At 38.6% G+C, this 19335-nt stretch overlaps 2 protein-coding genes and 1 pseudogene across 4 annotated transcripts; all 3 read right to left on the minus strand.

Annotated features, from left to right (window-relative positions):
• Nucleotides 1-1584: 1584 nt before the first annotated feature.
• Nucleotides 1585-4015, minus strand: LOC112283014 (protein SMALL AUXIN UP-REGULATED RNA 54). Its single transcript, XM_073534426.2, has 2 exons — nt 3258-4015; nt 1585-2482 (listed from the first exon to the last, which is right to left on the minus strand). The coding sequence occupies exon 2, from the start codon at nt 2195-2197 to the stop codon at nt 1742-1744; it is 456 nt and encodes a 151-aa protein (XP_073390527.2). The 5' UTR covers nt 2198-2482; nt 3258-4015; the 3' UTR covers nt 1585-1741.
• An 8885-nt stretch (nt 4016-12900) lies between these two features.
• LOC112282631 (uncharacterized) lies at nt 12901-15587 on the minus strand. Of its 3 annotated transcripts, none has more exons than XM_024520510.3 (6): nt 15393-15587; nt 14842-14948; nt 14408-14501; nt 13616-14310; nt 13302-13471; nt 12901-13164 (listed from the first exon to the last, which is right to left on the minus strand). In XM_024520510.3, exons 3-6 carry the CDS (start codon nt 14494-14496, stop codon nt 13075-13077), a joined length of 1044 nt encoding a protein of 347 aa, XP_024376278.1. In that variant the 5' UTR covers nt 14497-14501; nt 14842-14948; nt 15393-15587; the 3' UTR covers nt 12901-13074. The 3 variants fall into 3 exon arrangements, with proteins under 3 accessions (XP_024376278.1, XP_024376277.1, XP_024376279.1); XM_024520509.3 differs by having other exon boundaries at nt 14842-15040; XM_024520511.3 differs by lacking the exon at nt 15393-15587 and adding an exon at nt 15148-15390.
• Nucleotides 15588-17538: 1951 nt separating this feature from the next.
• Nucleotides 17539-18686, minus strand: LOC141045462 (uncharacterized protein C57A10.07-like; annotated as a pseudogene).
• Between the last annotated feature and the right edge of the window lie 649 nt (nt 18687-19335).

The raw sequence follows: 19335 nt of genomic DNA on the forward strand, positions 1-19335 counted from the left end.
TAAACCTCAAATGTGCAATAAAAGGGATTATCCACCCTAAGCAACTTAATCAAATCTTACTAAAATGAATCCATGTAAAAAATATTTCTTACAATCACCCTAAAACTATTTCTTTTCTACACTCACTTTAAACAATTTGTGCTATTCTAGATGCAAAGTTTTTGTAGTTGATCACTACTACTTTTGCTTGCAAGTGACACTCTTTAATTCTACACGATCTACACATTTGCTACTGTGTATCTTTTGCAAAGATGCTCAGCTTGCTCCACTTCCTCCAGTTTGATCACACTGCTTTGTTTCAGTTGAACACACAACCAAGCTTTGACACTTCAATTACTGCAATTAATCTTGTCTATTTAGGCTAATCGTACTCTCCGTAACCATAAGCGAGATGGCCTGACATTGCTAATTAACAAGTCTAAGCTTGACCAGTTCACACCACCGACCAATTGCACAGTGCAAAATCACAAAACCCACATGTCAGGGATGGTAATAGTACTACTACAGGTTTCTTCATTTGGTTTTGGATAATACTTCTGAGCTTGTGCGCAGAGAGTGTTCCTTCATCGCCTGTTGAGAATCATATCTGATCTGTGGTCAGCCTCTGGTCTGGAGTGGGGAATGTGGTATACAGATTAGCCATGGTTTGAAGCCAGGCTCCAGTTGAGGAGTTACTAGTGTTTAAGAAGGCAGTAGAGCCGATTATTCTGGCCCCACAACTCTTCCTGAATCTTATGAATGTGCATCCTTAATCTTCATCTGAAATGGAGGCAATGGAGTTAACTCACCACTGCACGTAGTGCACCTGCAAGTGCCTTCAGGGCGGGGTTTCGCAATCGGTAGTACCATGTCGAGGTAAGAAGTTATCGTAGCTTGCCAATGAAGAATAGTTCAAAGTGAGTAGATCCAAGACGCTGCACTGGAGCAGAGAATGCATCACTGGAGCTATCCCCAACCTTGATTAGAGGGTGAATGATAAGGAAACATCAATCAAATTAAAAAATACATTCAAACCAGGCACACTGGTCAATACAGACATTGCAGAATTACCACTATTCTCAACAAAAAAGTACGACTTCGACCGACTGCTACAGTAGGAGGCACCGGCCCCGACTTCACCGCGATGAACAGAATACTGCCGCTGGTGTAGAGAGATGGAGACCAACAGCGTTCGTCAACTCTTTGACGGATAGTCTATCTTTTGTGAGTATCAGCTTTCACGCATCTAATGGACTTGTTCAAGAACCTGTCCAAGATAAGAAAAGTACCTCTGCAAAACTCCTTGACAACGCTTCAAGACACGTTTCGGAAGGCTCTTACAAGCTGTACTCGTCTTGAACTAGTTCCACGCAAGGACGGAAGGTGGTCGTAGATACTACAGGTATCAATCGTAGGTGAAGTCATGAGAATTGGTCGCCCATGGTAATGCAATCCTTGTGATCTTGAAATCCAAGAATGGAACGATTATGAAGGGCGGTTTCATTAGTGACAGAAGTAAATCTCCCCCACTGTTTATCGATTCCGTGCTGCCCAAAACCCCTGACCAGTTACCAATAGTTGGAAATGCATGCTTCCTGAACGATGTAGAGGCAAAGAGAGGCTGCTAATTATTTATGAAGGAAAGGTACAACGGTTTTTTCCCTAAGCTTGGTACTAGCCTCGAAAGCTGCATTGTGCCTATCGAAACAATAAGCATACGGACATTCTATTAGTAGGCATAGAAGCCCACAAGCTCGTCAATCTACATGGTGGAGAGTGAAGGATCGTCAGTCTCGATGAGATGCAGCAGATGCTCAAAGAAGACCGTCTCGCAAGCAATCTCCAACCCTCCCTTGTGCTCGTACCCGAACTCCTCCGCCGACTTGTTGAGCAGTGCCTTGAAGACAGGGTGACTCAAGTACTTCGCTTTGATGACGAACCGGCGCCGCTCTACGCCCACGTACACGACGAGATACCCTTCAGGCACGTCATCTGGAGCGGAACCGTCGCTGTCGTCGTCGGAGTCGCTTAAATCACTGACTGCTAATCGGCCGGACCTGCCGAATGCACAGCCGTTGCTGACACTTCCGTTCCTAACAGAGCCTCCAGATTTCGATGGGGATTTCGCATCGTTGTGGTAGATGCTTCGATATTGTAAGTTTGAGCTTGATATACTCTTCTGGAGTTTCTGAAAAGCCTTCTGCATCTTGTTCGGCATGGTGATGACAGCAGAGGTGAGCGACTTAGGAATAGCAACTCAGGATCCGCTTCAGGTGCTTGGAAGAACCAAGATTGAAGCGTCAGCTGCTATGTGTTGAGAAGCAGAATACGAGTAAGGGGAGGGGATGGCAAAGGCTATTGCTCGCATAGCTCAAGCGGGAGCCAGTGTTCGTGAAATCCAATGTTGCGGATAAATATGTGCTGTTGATGCTGATGTTGATTCATGGAGGACTGCTGTTGAATGGATCTTACAATGCGTCCAGTTATGTCACCATCAAGGAACCTGCAGAAGAATAACGACAAGTTAAGAAGGTTCGCAAAGTGCAAATTCATGCGCAGGGTCCATACTACTGGACATCTCAGTTCCACAACCTCCTGCGCAACTTCACACATTAAAACATGCCCAAATATCAGAGAAGACCCAGGGACTGCGACGTGAGTGAAACGTGATGTAAGAAAACAAAACGTCTGCGACAGCACGTGGTCAGTTACAGATTTCGAAGGGAATAGAAGATACTACGATGGATTGTGAGGAAGCATGATTGTCCCGAAAAATAGTAAAAGTTTACATTTCATCACAGCATAAAAAACGATGAGCTTCTATGAGATAATAACATTCACACCCTTGATCATCTCACGAACCCAGACCACAACACTAGGTGCTTGCTTCAAGCAGTCTGACTCTCAGTGCGACGTCAAAGATTCTTCATCCTGGGAAGGAATCTTCACTTTTAGTCTACAATTTGAATCACTAATCTTTTTGTCGAAACTTTTCATAAATGGTGTGCAGAAACCAAGTATCGACAATATTCCTTATTGGCGTTGATACTTCGTTTCAGAATTAGTGAAGAGGGCAGTGACGGCAGCAAGTTTTCGCGAGACTTCTACCAATGTGCAATCCGACTTTACCCGAACCAGTCCTGAAATGCTTTCAACCACGCATCATTCTCCATGTGTGTTGAAACTGGACCCTCATGCAAATAACTGGACTCGTGTGCATCAAGATTCGAGCATCCCACATACAACAGCCTAACGATATTACTTCAAAAACACCACACCTGAAGAGTTTGTAGTTGTCGGTCACCAAGAACACACGGAATATGCAACCCACACCCGAGCTCCGATATTCCACCGCCACACAAACAACCCTCCAACGCTTCCAAAGTTTGAAACGCCAAGATCCGCAGGGCCGCCTCCAGTACCAGCCAAGGGGTAAATCCACACTTAACGAATGCTGAAAACTATGCTTCACAAGAAATTTCTATTTCACAGATCCTGCGGCTATGTATGAGACTCACTCCCTTCTATTGAGATCTGTTTCCAAGATCACGAAAAGCCTCGAAATCCTGGAAACGAGACGACAAATCCACCCCTCTCCCCACGCCTCACAGAAGAAAAAAAAAAAAAAAAAAAAAAACCGTAACGCTACGCATATGCTCGAAAGAGGACACCGAAAGCAATGGGCTTAGTCTCGGGGACTCGTCGGAGATACGAGGGCGACGCCGCAATCCTCACACGCACCCTCACGAAAGGACTTCTTCCCGAGGCAAACGTGATCCTCCTCCCCCACCTTCCACCTTCGCTTCGCTATCCTACCCTCCTCACCTCTCAAAAACCCACCCTCGGAACCTACAGGGACCCAGCAACCGAGCGCACCACAAGCTAATGTTTTGGCAGCGAGAGCAGATAGCAGAGGGGAAATCAGGAGGTGGGGCGAGCGCAAAGGTGAGAGCTGGGAGAGGAGGATGCTGAGCAATTCAGCCGACGATTGAAGCTCCGCGCTGTAGGAGCTGGCCCAGATGAAGCGGGTTTGGGCGGGCGAAGTCTGGTTTTGCGACCTTGCCCCGCCCGTCTCTATCGACACCCCTAGTCGGAAGGTACCAAGTCGTTTGTCGACCCTCCTCATTGCTAGGTACCCAGTTGCCATGTCACCTCGGTACCTAGTTTAATATTTGGAAGGAGAAGAAGGTCGGAAAGTTGTTGCATCTACCTCTCGTTATGTTTCAGAGTCATTTTCTCCTAAATATCTTCAATATTTAGTATGATCATTGCCCAACACACTACAATTAATTAAAATAAATCCTACCAACTGCACCCACAATTCAAAAATTCGACTTTGCAAGAACTACTAACTATTTCAAATGAGGAGATCCGTTGCTAATTTTTATAATTTTGTATCACGGGGCAATGACAAACGGAATTTGTAGAGAAATTTAAAGGAATGGGGATAGGTTCAAATATAAATAAATAAATAAATAATTAAAAACGAAGTTGTTTTGTGCAAGAATACAATATGGGTACAGAGCTATGAAATGATAATTTTTATTGATGAATGAATAAATGAAAAAAAATAGCAACATTGTCATCAGGACAATGATTGATCTGACAATTGCACTGCTCATTTGACATTGCAAAATTTCTACAGCCAAAATGTCACTTGCATGCAGAGTCCACCCTTTTCTTTTTGGCTGTTTATATGTTTAATAGAAAAGCAACATTAGGGTTTCCATGAAGGAAAGTCTAACGATTTTTTATTTTTATTTTTATTTTTTTCAATTTGAGTGGGCAACACATGAAAACAGTATTATAATTTGTGGGGTCATGTGGGGAATAGGATTAGCTTTGCCACCTTGCTTGGCCTCAACAAGGGAATTGCACTGAAACCATTGCAAGTCAACTCTTTCTCAATAAGCCCATGGAAATAGAAATAAAACTTAATAAAAATAATTCAATCAGGGTGGCATAACTGATAAGGCCATGTCATGAGGATTGGGTCCATGGCCCCATTATAAAGAACATGAGAACAGGGGCCAAAACCCATGTCAATATATTCATCCATTTGCCTATTCACATACATGCTTTTCGTGGTATTTGTTATTGGGGGATTCACCCGGGCCCATCTTAAAAGGAGGGGGTCTTCAAACATGGACTTCATGAATTGGACCAAGCTAAAGTCCAGTGTTAGGAATATTCTCTCATACAAATTCAAACAACTATCACAATTCTGTTTTATTTAAATATCATAAAAATACACATGTTTTTTATTTTTATTTTTATTTTGCATTTAATGCATGTGCTGGATTTAGAGGATAAAGTGTGTTGGAAGTCACTTACTAGTAGAGTCAATGTGCGTAATAGTGGTTTGTAATTTACAAACTATATTTTGAAGGGGTTAGGCTAATTAATGTAAAAGTGACTCTCCAATGCACCTTACTATTGTAGTTTGTCTCTTTAAAATAGGCACCTTGTGAATTTCTAATTATTAATCAAATGTGTACGGTTTGCTGTTCCATATATTTAAAAGTTAGAATGCAATTTGAAACAGTGCACCATTGAAACATATTGCATTAGTATATATTTTCAATGGTGCCCTATTTCATTTCAAATTGCAATTCCATTGAAACAGTGCACAAATTGAAACATATTGTATCAGTATATATTTTATCTAGTGGACTTAGAGACATAATTGACTCCTAAATCTGGATGTTTAAACATTCAAAAAGAAAGTAAAAAATGCAGATATAAGTGATATATATATATATATATATATATATATATAGAGAGAGAGAGAGAGAGAGATATATATATATATATATATATATATATGTGTGTGTATAAATAATAAATATAATAAAGAAAAACTATATATATATATATCCTTTAAATATTATGAAATATCAAAAATATCCTTGTATTCTTGATAATAGCAAATATACCCTTGTTGGTGATAAGATATCACCAACATTCCTTGTATAGTTGTCATCTATGGCCTAGATTGTGAATTGTGCAAATTTTTCCATATCTCTTTTCAACTTGGAATACAAATGCAAAGAAGGCTTGCTATTGGAGCATTTCATCAATCTTGTAAGCTCACCTTGCCACATAGATAGTAGAAGAAGTTTGTCCATATAAAAACTACAAAAGCATGTTGAGAGAGTTGATTTTGTTAAGTGAAGGAGATTGGAGTGAAGGCATGGTTTGCAAATTGATAGAAGAAAAGATTGCAAGATTTTTCTAATTTATTGAAAAGCCAAAAATGAGTGCAATAAAATCTATGCAATCCATGGTCTAGGCCCCAAAGGACAACGAAACAAAGAATGTTAGTTATTTCTTATCACCAACAAGGGTACATTTTCTATCATTACAAATATGAGGGATATATTTTCTATTATCAAGAATACATGAATATTTTTGATATTTTAGCATATTTTAGGGATGAATATATGATATATATATTTTTTTAAATCTAATTATTTCTTTGGAGATTATTTATTAAAATGTCAATAATTAATCCTATTTATATTTTAATAAGTTTTAAATGTTATTCCAAAATTTATAATTTTTTATATTAAAATTATAGTTAATTTAAAATAAAAATATATGAATAATAAATAAAAAATTAGATTATATAATAAATAATAATAGTAGATTGATCTATATTATTAAGTTTTTCATCATTAAAATTTTAGATTATATATGTATATATATATATATATATATATATATATACATATATGGAGTTGAAAAAGCCACACATCAATGTTGTTAAAGCCACAAAACCCAGATTTTCACAATGCCCAGAGAATTAGCATCGAGGTCAACAAATTTAGAATCAAACATGGTGGTGTTTTTATTATAAGCCAATTGCTCCTCCATGATGTCATAGATGATTGCGAGTGCGTCCTCCTTGGACTGTGCAATGAGAGGAGTATAGAGACTAATGTGATATTTGACAATGCAAGCATTAAAGACCAATATAGTAAAGCAATCACCGTGAAGGATGCTACAGTAAGCAGTAGATGGAGTAAGCCAATGAGTGGAAAATTGGAGCCAAAATGTGGAAATAAGCTGGAAACTTGGGGGCATGGAATTGGGGCTGGGAAAAAAGATGGGCATAATCAATGATGAGATGACAAGGGAGAATGTGGTTTTAACAACATTGGAATGTGGTTTAATCAACTCCTTACATATAGACATGTAATAATAAGATACATGTTGGCTGAATTTTTGCGTAAAATAATGCTATTGATTTTTTAAAAATATTTAAAAATAATTAATTTTTGACAAGATTTGATCTTTATATAAAAATAAGAATGTTATATGGTTCTATTAAATTCAAAAATAGAATTAATATTCAATTAGTTTTCAAATGTATTTAGAAGATCAATAAATTAATAATTGATAAAATAAATTATTTTTTGAAGATTACTAAAATGATGATCTAAATTGTGATAAAAATACATCTACTCAAATTATAAAAATAAAAATATATGATTAATAAGAATAATAATAAAAATAAGAAATATATTTTCTATGTATATTACTATGTAAAATAATTAAAAAAAAGATATTAAAACACATTATGTATCTTTATAATTTGCAATGAGATTGACATTGGTAAGAAAAGTTGGAAAAAAATGTAATAGTAAGTTGTTGCTTTAAAAAGAATTTTTAAAATAAAATATTTTAACATAAATAGAAAAGAAGAAATTAATGATATCTATAATGCTTTTATTCTATGAGTTTTTAATTAATTTCATTTATTTTTTAATTTTATAATATATAGTAGTTGAGATTTAAGAATAAAAATTTGAGAGTAAAACAATCTGATGTAAAATATAAATTAGTGTAGATTTTAAAAAATATTTCATAATTTTAAAAAATAAGTTATTAGAATAAGAAATTTTTATCAAAAATATAAATTATTATTTTTTATCAAATTTCAAAATAAAATAATAGTTTATAATTGACCTCACTTAGTTTTATTATCATCTTTGGACTCAAAAATAATTTATTGATATAATAGAATAGAATGTATAGATCATAGATATCTTCAACCTTTATGTTTGTTAAATTAAAATTTAGAATGAAAAATAATCAAAATAACATAATTCTTCTAAGAAATTTAAAGAAAAATTGTGTTCTAAATCACTTACAAGTAAAAGTAAAATAATTTGCAATCAAACGTGAAAGTATTAAATGATTAAGATTGTGGTACCTAATAACATATGGACCTTATTTATTTATTTATTTACCTATCTATTTTTAATTTATTCAAGTTAATATAATATTCTTGAATAATTTTAGATATTCTTTTTTATTTCAAAAAATACAAAATAAATATTAAAATTTTCTTCAAATATTATAATTTACTTGGCATTAAAAATAAAAAGAACTATTTACTATTATTTTTATTGAATATAATAATAATATAAGTATTAATCAACTTTTTAAAGTTCTTTTTTATTATTATTACTTAAAAATTTAATACGAAAAAATTATACATTTTCAATATTTTTTTTTATTATTCATGATTGTGAATAGTTTTTAAATTATCTAATATCATGTCTTAGATATGTACATTCTTTGATTTGAATCTAATACGAACATTCTATAAATTAACTTCTTTTTTTAGAATAAATAATATTTATAAAAGCTCAAAAGTTATTAACTATAATTTACAAGAAGAAAAGAAAAGAATATAATTTACATATAAGATTTAAAAATTTATCTATATAAAGAACATTATTTAAATACATATTAGAAAAATACTACCTTGGTTAACGATTAATAATATTTTTATTAGATAATATTTTTTAAACTAATTATATGTGTATTTATTTTGTTTTATAAATCCTAATTAAAAATATTATAAGTAAGTTTAAATAAAAAATATTATATTATGTTGGAGTATTTTATATATTATATAAAACTATTACATTTTGATATTATAATATATAATATAAAACTATTATATTTTGATACTATAATATATAATATAAAAACATTATATAAGACTCTCATATTTTGATACTTTTATTAATGCATGTAATTCTTTTCAATAGATTTTATATCACATATCATGTTCAAGTCCAACAATAAAATAAATAACAAAGTTATCTACTCCACCCTTTTCTTTTTTCTTTTTTTATTTTTTTATTTTTTTTGTACTCTACTTCTACCTCCAAGTTACCTATACAAAAACCAACAACCATTAATATTGACAACTTTAGAAGACTATCTAGTTTTTTGTAAAAATATATATACCAATCTTTTATATATCAAAACAATAAGAATTTTTTATTATGCACACATAACACTAAACAACATTGATCCATATTTAATATGAAATAGGGAAGAATTTACAAAGAATAATCTTCTTCCATCTTTCCTTGCTTTCCATCTTTTTAGGTTTTTCATGTGGTTCTTCCAATATCAAAATCTACCCTTCTTCTTTCATTCCTAAGCTTTCCAATTCTTCAATAAAAATCACATGTAAGATTCATATTCTCATAAAGTATATTATGTGAAGGTGCTTGTGCCTTGCAACACCTTTGAGTTACTTTTGTGGCCAAAAAACAAGCTCAAGCAATGCTTCTTTCAAAAGGTTTTTGTATTTGAGCTTCACAAACAACTACTACAATCCTTGCTAAAGGTCGGGCAAACACTGCCTACAGATATGGTGGAAAGAAGATGAACATAAAGTTGATAAAGAACTGTTGAATTTGTATCAATAAGAGTTGCAAGAGGTTGAAAACTGGGAAATCATTATCATAAAACCGCTCTAATGTTTCATCAAATATAGCATCTCAGCTTCAATAATCTTATTTAGTACGAGATTTAAGAAATGATATGCTTCATTAATCATAGAGTAGCCAATAAATATTATTGAGGTGCTTTTTGCTCCAAGTTTTGTTTTTTTTTTGTTTATTGACATATACATATGCAAGTGACCCAAAAATTCTGTAATGAGAAATAAAAGATTTGTAACCAAACCATTTTTCAAAAAAAGTTTGAATACCAGTTTGTGAATTGTTAGTTTTGTTTAAAATTTATTCTGTTGTATACTTCTGTTATATAGCTTGTGCCCATGGTTGTTGCCGCAATGTTTTTTCATGTAACATGGATCTTGCGACCTCAAAAAAAAACAATGTGATTATCTTGTTCAATGTCGTCATTTTGTTGAGGGGTGTAAACAGTGGCAAGTTTGTGATGAATAGCATAATCTTATAATTTTTTTTATTGAAATTCAAATTACAAAAATACTTTACATAAGCAAATAATTAATGATAGATGAGTTTGGCGGTTTATTAGAAATAATCAAATGCTCGATATTTTTTTAGTTAAATAAATAAAACAATATAAATTTGCATCATCTTTTAGAAACATAAAATATTGAAAATAAAAAATAGATAAAATGTTCAATTTTTATAATATTTTCCATGTAAAAATTATTTTGGAACTTTTTTTTTTTTAATTTTCTTAAAATCATGCCAACAGATAGACTTGGTATGTTTTTTGAGCATACAACCATGACACAAAGAAGAAGTGACCATTTTATTTCCAAGAATAAAATCAAAAAGAGAGTTGTGGTTGAACATTTTCTTGATTGTTGTAATATTAACATGTGTCATTCTCTTGTGCCAAAGATTAATATGTTGCAATCAAATATGTTAGGAAGTAATACCAATAGAAGGTGATCTATCGAGAAGAAAAAAAAAAAAAAAAAAAAAAATCTTGATTCTTTCATAGGTAGATTAGATTTGGATGAGCCAGGTGAGAAGTTCAACGAAACAACTTCAATGAGAAATTGATAGAGCCATTTAACTTGTTTACCTTCAAGAATTGTATCACCAAATTTAAATAAAACTTTGTAGCCTCTAAGAATAGCAATAAAAGAAGTTCCAAATTTAGACATAATTCTGACCAAAAATAGATTTTGAGCAAGTGATAGAACAAAAATTATTTTAATTAATAATCTGGGTAAAGATGCATCATTAACTTATTGGATGATACAAATGGTTTTGCAACCTTAACCCTATAGAGTTTAGATGTTGGCTATAGTTACAAGCCAATGACCTTCAGGAATAAGTGTGAAGGTATTGAATTACACACATCAATCTATCATGTGTTTGGTGGCAGCAGAGTCCACATATTAAAAGTTGCCGTGAAAGCTAATAAAGTATGCATGAGATAATGAACTGAAAGTCATGAATGCAAAATTACAATTCTTTGGATTAAAATTAATTTGTAATTTGTCATGTGTAACATTGCTTTGTCATTTGAATTAGAATGATAATGTAAACTTTTAATTTGTTGGCCCCAGTGTGAAAGAATGTGTTGAAAAAAAACATTATTTATTTATTTATTTATTTATTTATTTCTCTATAGTTTGGAGCAGTTAGCTGTCCAATGTTACAGAAAGACTTACAGCATGAACTTCCCAAGAATATGATTATTTCAAAAATAATGTCCATTCTTCCACTGAGTTATTATAGTTTACTTGTGGCTTGGGCTAATGTCTCAAAAGATTAATAGATTGTTTTTACTCTTAAAGAACTTCTACTTTGGTAGGAAAGCCGTTAGCTGACCAAAGCTAGATCATTCTTTACATTCTAGATATGAGTAATAATATCATCATTTTCAGACAATTTATTATTGTAAATTTTTCCTTGTAATCGTGTGCTCAAGTCCTCCATTAGAAGACGTTCTTGGCAGTTCGTTGAAAACATATTGTGCATAGCTTTGTCCACATACTTTCAGCAGTTATACAATTAATTAATGCTAGTCTCTACCCCGACAAAAGTTTCGCTCACTATAAAGAATGATCTAGCTTTGCTTTGTACACTATATATATCACTGATTATGATTTACATTCGTGTGTAGGAAATTAGGTGAGCGTATTCATCCAACAATAACCTGATGCATGTGTGGGTGGTGTAGGTTTTTTTTTCTGAATTTGGCCCAAGCTTCTTTGTCCCGTTGGCTTGTCGTGTGGCCTCGGAGCTGGAGACTGGAGATCCACGCCCGACTGCCCGCTGGGGTCCACTTTGGCAGGGCTCTTTGGGATGTTGCTGCTGGAAAGAGTCAGGAGAATTCATCTCATGGGGCCCTTGCTTCTTTGGAGAAAGTGTCGCGTAGGGCTTGTGTTCTCCCTCGAGGTAGTGGGCACCGCGTGAGATTCAGTGAATTCCAACTGGCTGAGCTGGGACTTCACCATATCGCTTCATCTTCTTACCTATTTATAATATTTAATGAATGCGGTCGACGTGTTGCTCCGTCTCTGAGCCCACTACATCACCGACAGATCGGTGATCAGGACTTTTGCTCGATTCCAAGCTGTACTGTATCAAAATTTGTACTTAATCAAGTTTGTGTGTGTGTGTGTGTGTGTGTGGGTGTTGATGTTTCTATACGTATACACGAAGACTCATCACAATGACTTTTAATCATTCGTCGGCCGCTGTCAGTTCGTGTCATGCCCCTAAACATAAGTCGAAGCAACTCCAGGTTTCAACTCCTTGTAAGAGGAACTAAAACAGATATCCCTTTGTCCAGGTAGACAAATCATGGAAGAGTTACTAGACATATTGTGGAGAAAGGATTTATCAAAATCGTTTGCTTGATTGCATTTGATGCAATAGCGAGAGAAGACTTTCCGACTAGTTGAAGTTGTTGGTACAGTGAGTGTACATCATACTGCATTAGAGTGCATGGTTGTAGCCATATGATGTCAATTATAATAACAGTGAGACGTTTGCGAAGTATGAATCTGACTTAATTAGAGTATTGGGCCCACGAAGTAGCATTGAATATAGTTTAATTTTGGCGATTTAACTTCTGCACAACTATTCCTTATCTTATTGACATACCGTCAACATATGTTTCAAGTACCGTTGAAAGTACCAGCTTATACACATGTTCGTCTAGTCAAAGACTTTATTTATAATGGCGAGGTCGAAAATCCTTTACAAGAAGAGTATTATCTCAGTATGCGAGCTAACTAAAAAATTCCCGCTTCAGAATGTGAATTGGTAGGAACAAAATATGAATGTGGAGCCATCGAAGTGGCAGATAATAGAAAGATAAACATCCTCACATCGTGAATTGCACGACTGCAGTGATGACGGATGCTATCGCAAATACCCACCTTAACCGCGTCGATGAACTCGATCCAGCGCTCACCTGGAAGAAATCACGGTTAACCACACATGGACACCAGCACCGCATTACAGCAGCTTCCTGTCAGCGTCTACGGATATCTCTACGCTAGAAAGCACTCGGTACATTAAATCAAGCAGGAGATGGAAAGCAAGACATACAGAATCAGCAGGCGCTGCGATAGGGTCGCTAGAGAGAGGAACTTCTTCTCCGGGTGTCAAAGCGGACGGATTCGGCGTAGAGCTGGCTGGCGCGAAAGATGCAGGGGCTGGTCCCGGTGAAAATGAATCAGGCGTGGGCACTGGTGCAGGTGAAAGTGCAGGAGACGGAACTGGAACGGACACAAACAATGGTTACAGTATTCCAGGGTCTAGTTTAACTCCGAGAATAATCAAGTTACCGTAGCCATTTCTAGACAGACCGAAAGGACGATCCTGGACCCACAGATGACACGACAACGACAACAAACATTTACCTGGTTCAAAGGATGGTGTGTAAGATGGAGAGTACGACGGGGTAGGGGTGGGAGATCCGGAAGGAGCCATCCAGGGGGTATATGCAGGGCCTGCTGGAGACACGACGGGTGCATATGCTGGTGAAGGGACAGGTTCAGCAGTGGGCGGAGCTACGTCCGGCGCAGGGGCGTAAGTCGCAGGAGCAGGAGTGTAGTAAGGAGCTTGAGTTGGACTGGATGGGGCCTGGTAGGGGGCGTACGCAGGTGTAGGGGCAGCTGGAGTGTAAGGAGATTGTGCAACGGGGGACGGTGCCTTGTAAGGGGCGTACACGGGTGTGGGAGTAGCATGAGGGGAGTAAGGAGATTGTGCAGCAGGAGGGGTGTAAGGGGATGGTGCAGAATGAGGAGAGTAGGGAGATTGTGCAGCAGGAGGGGTGTAAGGGGATGGTGCAGAATGAGGAGAGTAAGGAGATGGAGCAGCAGGAGGAGTGTGAGGAGACGGTGCAGTAGGAGGAATGTAAGGAGTCGGTGCAGCAGGAGTGTAAGGAGACGGTGCAGCAGGAGGGGTGTAAGGAGAGGACGCTGCTGGCGTCGTTTCTGGCGCGTAAGCAGGAGGGAGGATTTCACTAGGTGGAGAGTAAGGGGCGTATGTTGGATGAGAATCCTTCGGAGGGTAGGATACGTGTGACGGTGCGTACGCTGGAGATGGAATAGGACTGCAAGGATGTGATACAAATGGTGAGAAGGTGAAGCCAAAGCACTGAAACTTATGTTTACATCAGAAGTACTTTCGCAGTAGGTTGATAGACTCACCCAGACCATCTCGCTTGAGCTGGGTCAAGTAGTAGTGTGCCTATTATGACAACAGCGAGAAGCCATGAGCAGCTAGCACGAATGGCCATATTTTCTGCACATCAGAGAATGCCAGGGTCATAATACCGCTGGTGTACAATTCATGATGCTTGAGTGCATTTCACCTCAGCTGACGACGGGGACCAAACTAGCAACGGCATGATAATGGGAACTCCAGGGAAGGGCATTGCCAGGTGTCACATCGCATATCTGAACTTAACCATCGTGTATCTGAATCTATTAGCAAACAGATTATGTTTACCACCAGGTCGAAAAACGAACCAAGAATCTACGACATCCTTGTGGCTCAGGTCTCGCACCACTAACAGCACTAAATGGAATCAGTCAGTAGCGACAGAGTAGCCATGTTGAGCAATGTGTGTCAAGGGACGTACCAGAAGACGTCTAACCCCAAGCGATTGCACTTATATTGACGTATGGAGCTGGATCGTCGCACTCTTCTGTTGAAGAGCTCAGGTATCGGAAGCCAGATTACACTCAGCTGGACACAGAATCAGTTGGAACCGATCAGACAGCGACACATCCAATGCCCTTGGTCTACTCTGATGTTAGGATAGACGCGCCCACAAAGAACTGCAAGAGGGCATTCAAAGTAAGACGATCAGAGCTGGTGAACTTGACCACATTGCAATAACCTTGTAAGTACAGGAAGAATCTCAAATGACTTTAGAACGTCATACAGGGCACATTTGGGAGCGACCGAATCGATAACTGCAATGCGTCACTGATGCTCACGGGTCTGGATCCGTGTGATACATCTGTGCTGTCAACACTTGAATGAGCGTCAAATATACACCTCTAGAGACCAACACTATCAGCAGGGCACTGTGGCGGGCACCGTTCCACTGGACGGGCTCGTCGAATGAACTCATACACAAAAGATTAGTCCAATGGCAAAAGCGAAACTGATGGTAGCCAAGTGTACCTGAATGCGCAACCACTAGGCCGAGAGGACCACAAGTTATAAGCGACTGATTAACTGCATAGAATGTGCACACCTGAGAGACTCAGAGACCCTTCACAAAGAGAATGTATGGGCTACACGGACCAGTACTGCGAGAGGGCAGTGCTGGACCTGGACAGCGGTCTCAATCAACATCCGAAGGTTCACTTGCTGATCGATGATGGGATGATCAGGGCGTGAGGGCTAGGGAGCTTAACTAGAGTGAGAGTGAGCCTCCTGGGCCCTGACATCAGCAATGGGCCGGGCAACGGCAGAGCCAACGGCAGTGCCAACGGTGATGGGAGGAGGAAGATGATCGTCGACAACGAATGCGTAGCAGTTGTCAGTTGTGGCGGCTTCATTGCAGGTGGTCCGCTTACTTTAGTTTTCTCCCTGACAAAGTACCGTAGGCACCTATCGATGCCAAATAGGTCTTGCTGGTACGTCATAATTAATTAGCGAGCACAAATCGTTTCATTTTAAAATCGTTGATTAATTCTTGCGTAAATGCTAACGTACTGTTTTCGACGATCTTGTAGTAAGTACTTCCAAGAGCCCAATACTTACAGTATTTCTGATTATCGCGTATTTGAAAGGTAATTCACAAATGGCCTCGTCATGACCACATCAAATTCGTGGTTTCTTCAAGTGTGAGTGCTCTGAAGGCTCATTCCTAATATTGTATAGCTGAACAGTTTAATATCGTATATCAACTATCCCAGAGTCCCAAGCTGCAGAGTCCTGGGATCCGAAGATACTGAACCAGCTCAAATTTCAACACTAAGCTAGGTGACCAGATTAGTGTTGCAGATGGTTCAGGCTTCAGATGGATGGATAGATTGCTACAGAAGCGCCGGCAACCAGGCTTTCGTGCTGAGCATCTGATGCGACGACTACCAGTGTTCTGAAACACACAAGCGTCTTCCCTCGTTGTCCCTTTGCAAGCTCCCAAACTGTATATTAATGAGCTTTCAATTTGGTGTTAATGGAGGAAATAATAACGTTGCCCTGGTGTCTAGAAAGTGCAGAGCAGTCCTTCCGTAGGTATGATTATTGGAATGACATATTGAAGACAGACAGCTGGCAATGACACCTGTGCTAGTTTCACGCTTAATGGGCTCTTGGTGATCTAAGCCAAGATTTCACAATAACTTCCAGCATGTTCCTTGAAAGATTAGGAAGGTTATAGGCTGAATAAGTTAGAGCTTTAGCAACGTATTAAATCCGTCGCCAGAGCATTACAATTTTCAGGGACGGGCAAAGTGATGGACCAAACCACAGCATTAACTGAGTACCTTGCGTCTGTTGCATCTCAATCCATAATGCAGATTGTTTTAATACTTATTACTGAATTGATACATCTTCAACACTGATTCAAATGGAGCTGCCACCAATGTATCTACGAGAGAGTATAGGTTCAGAATTTACCCTACAAAGCCTACAAACGCAAGCACTAAGTTTGTCTACATGAGCTTTCTCAGCGTATGCTACAAATTTGGATAGCTTGAATAGGATTAGTGCAGGTTTGAACAATGGAGTATGTTGCCAGGGGACCAATACTCATCGATTAAACGTGACTTGAATGGGAGACACGGTCTACACTGTATTGTGCTGTCTCAATCCTGCTTACAAGACTGCTATGAAAGAATATGATGTACCTGCTCATTCAACAGATCTACATCTGCCAGTGTTCTCTTGTTGCAGCACTGTGATAACATTGTAAAAACTCCCTGAAAATTAATGAGAACCAGGGCATTTTTTAGATCCTAACTTTCATTAAACCACCTCTGGCGGATTCTCTTGTAGGTACCCTCCAATCTGCGACTGTTCTAGAACCGGCTCTAGGAATAGATAGCTCGCGGTCAGAGCTGATCCCCGCTCAGTGCTTACAAGACAATCATGCTCCACGTCGACGGATTCTGGGATAGAGCAGCAGCCCATCCTCAACTTGGAATACTTCGAGGACGTGACAAAGAATACCGCATGTGAACAAGTTGGACGCGAAAAGACAAACCAAGGTCGCGGTTCAGAATCGCCAACTAAACGAGCTCGACTCTATTTCATCGCTCTTCTTTAATCATTCGTCGTATGCAATGTTGCAAGATAACGAATAACGACACGATGACGCTGATGGAGAACAAGACAAGCGAGTCATAACGCTCCATTTTGGCTGTGAGCTCTCTCCCTGGCGCTCACTTCACAAGCGTCAGCTATACACTTCCCATTGCCAGTCTGTCTGTTTCTTCAACTATTGAAACAAGACAGTGGTAATAAATGCGTTCAAGTGGTTTCTACTGATGAGGTCACAAATCCTAGCTCCGCTCCACGTTCAGTGCGACCAAGGAAGGCTCCCGATGTAATACTCAAAGGCACAATATCTGAAAAGTCCTCGCATTTCAGGACATCCCACAGGGTATGGCACAGCTCGGAGAAATGGATCTCGAAGTATTCTCTTCTAAAGCAACTCTCCTTTGCAGCCACATGGGTCCGCCTGGAACATACCCAAAACTTTCTCCCTCCCTTCATCGCTGCCTCCTTGGACGCAGGAGGTGTCGGAATGCCTACATAGAACTAAGTCTCTGGGAACCGAAGAGCGTGGCGATGGACATCCGTGAATCGCAGTTTTATGAAATCGTAGCTCACTACAGTAATATTCGTGGGATAGTGCCCGGTTGATCCCCTAAATCGGCATACGCTGAACATCAGATTCTCAAAAGTGTCCCGGGCGAACTCTTCTGTAAGAGTTCGCAATCGCACGTCCTCCTTTCCAAACCAGACTTCCGATTCCGCGGCACTCCAGTAGCTTTGAGCTTCACTGCTGGGCCCTGCATCCTTCCACGTCTCACCTCCGCTGAACAAAAGCAATGCGGCTGTGACTGCAGCGGCGGCTTCTACACCAGCCTTGATGTCATGTATGAAAGTGTCTTGTGAGTCAGACTGGTTCTGGTAGGGCTCCACGAAAGAGGAATTTTCAACATCCGGCTTGTCGCACTTCGAGCTCGTGTATAAGGGGAGCGCAGCTACTGTAACAAGATTCTGCAGGTTAGTATACGGGAGGTTGAGCTCTGAGAACGACTGGCCATACTTTCTGACACTAGCAAACGGCGTTCCGAAAGCTTCGCCGTACATGAAAATTGCCACGAAAAGCAGAGCACTCACAGATAGGGAGAAGCACACCAGAAATGGCGCGGTCGCAATACCGATTCTAGATCAACTTTCCCTCACACCTCTTGCCACTCTCTTCAATTCCCCTTCCTGCTCATTCTCAGACCTTCAAAACCCTCAAAAGCTTGAAAGTTTTCAAAATACTCAATACTATCATTCGCGCATTCTGAACTCTCATGAACACCAGCCCTAGAGCCCATCCTGCAACAACGCAGGAACCAGTCCCTGCAAAATCAAATTCCTCGATCTATTGACACATGTGACTTTGCCACCTACACTCTTTTCTTACACCTTCCGAACCCTAACACGCTCTTTCTTACTATCTGCCAAAGCTTGACTAGACTAACAGATTCAACAGCACATTGACATTGGCGCAGATGCTCCTTCTTCCAAGATATCATCTACGCATTGCGGCGGGCAAAGGTAGTACAAGGATTATGTGAAGCTGGGAGCGAAGTTTCAATCCATTGAGGAAGCCGTCTGACTCGTGTTTCCCAAACCTAGGATCGCAGGAATCGAAACGTGAATGAAGGCTTTAAATGCAAAAAATAAAGAGGAACAAATCTCTAGTAAGAACCCTTCTTGGGATCTCACCCGAGAAGGTTCCTCGCCATTTTCGCTGACTGATTCCTCCTCGACGACTTCATACACATTCAGAACAATTGCATGCGTTTACTACATCAATTCAAGTCTGCAATACGGTCAAAAAAGCAGATTACAATTTGTAAATGTGAGATGTATACATAGCTCTGACAATTAT

Source organism: Physcomitrium patens, chromosome 5 (genome assembly GCF_059467195.1).
Source record: "Physcomitrium patens ecotype Gransden chromosome 5, ASM5946719v1, whole genome shotgun sequence".
NCBI lineage: Eukaryota > Viridiplantae > Streptophyta > Bryopsida > Funariales > Funariaceae > Physcomitrium > Physcomitrium patens.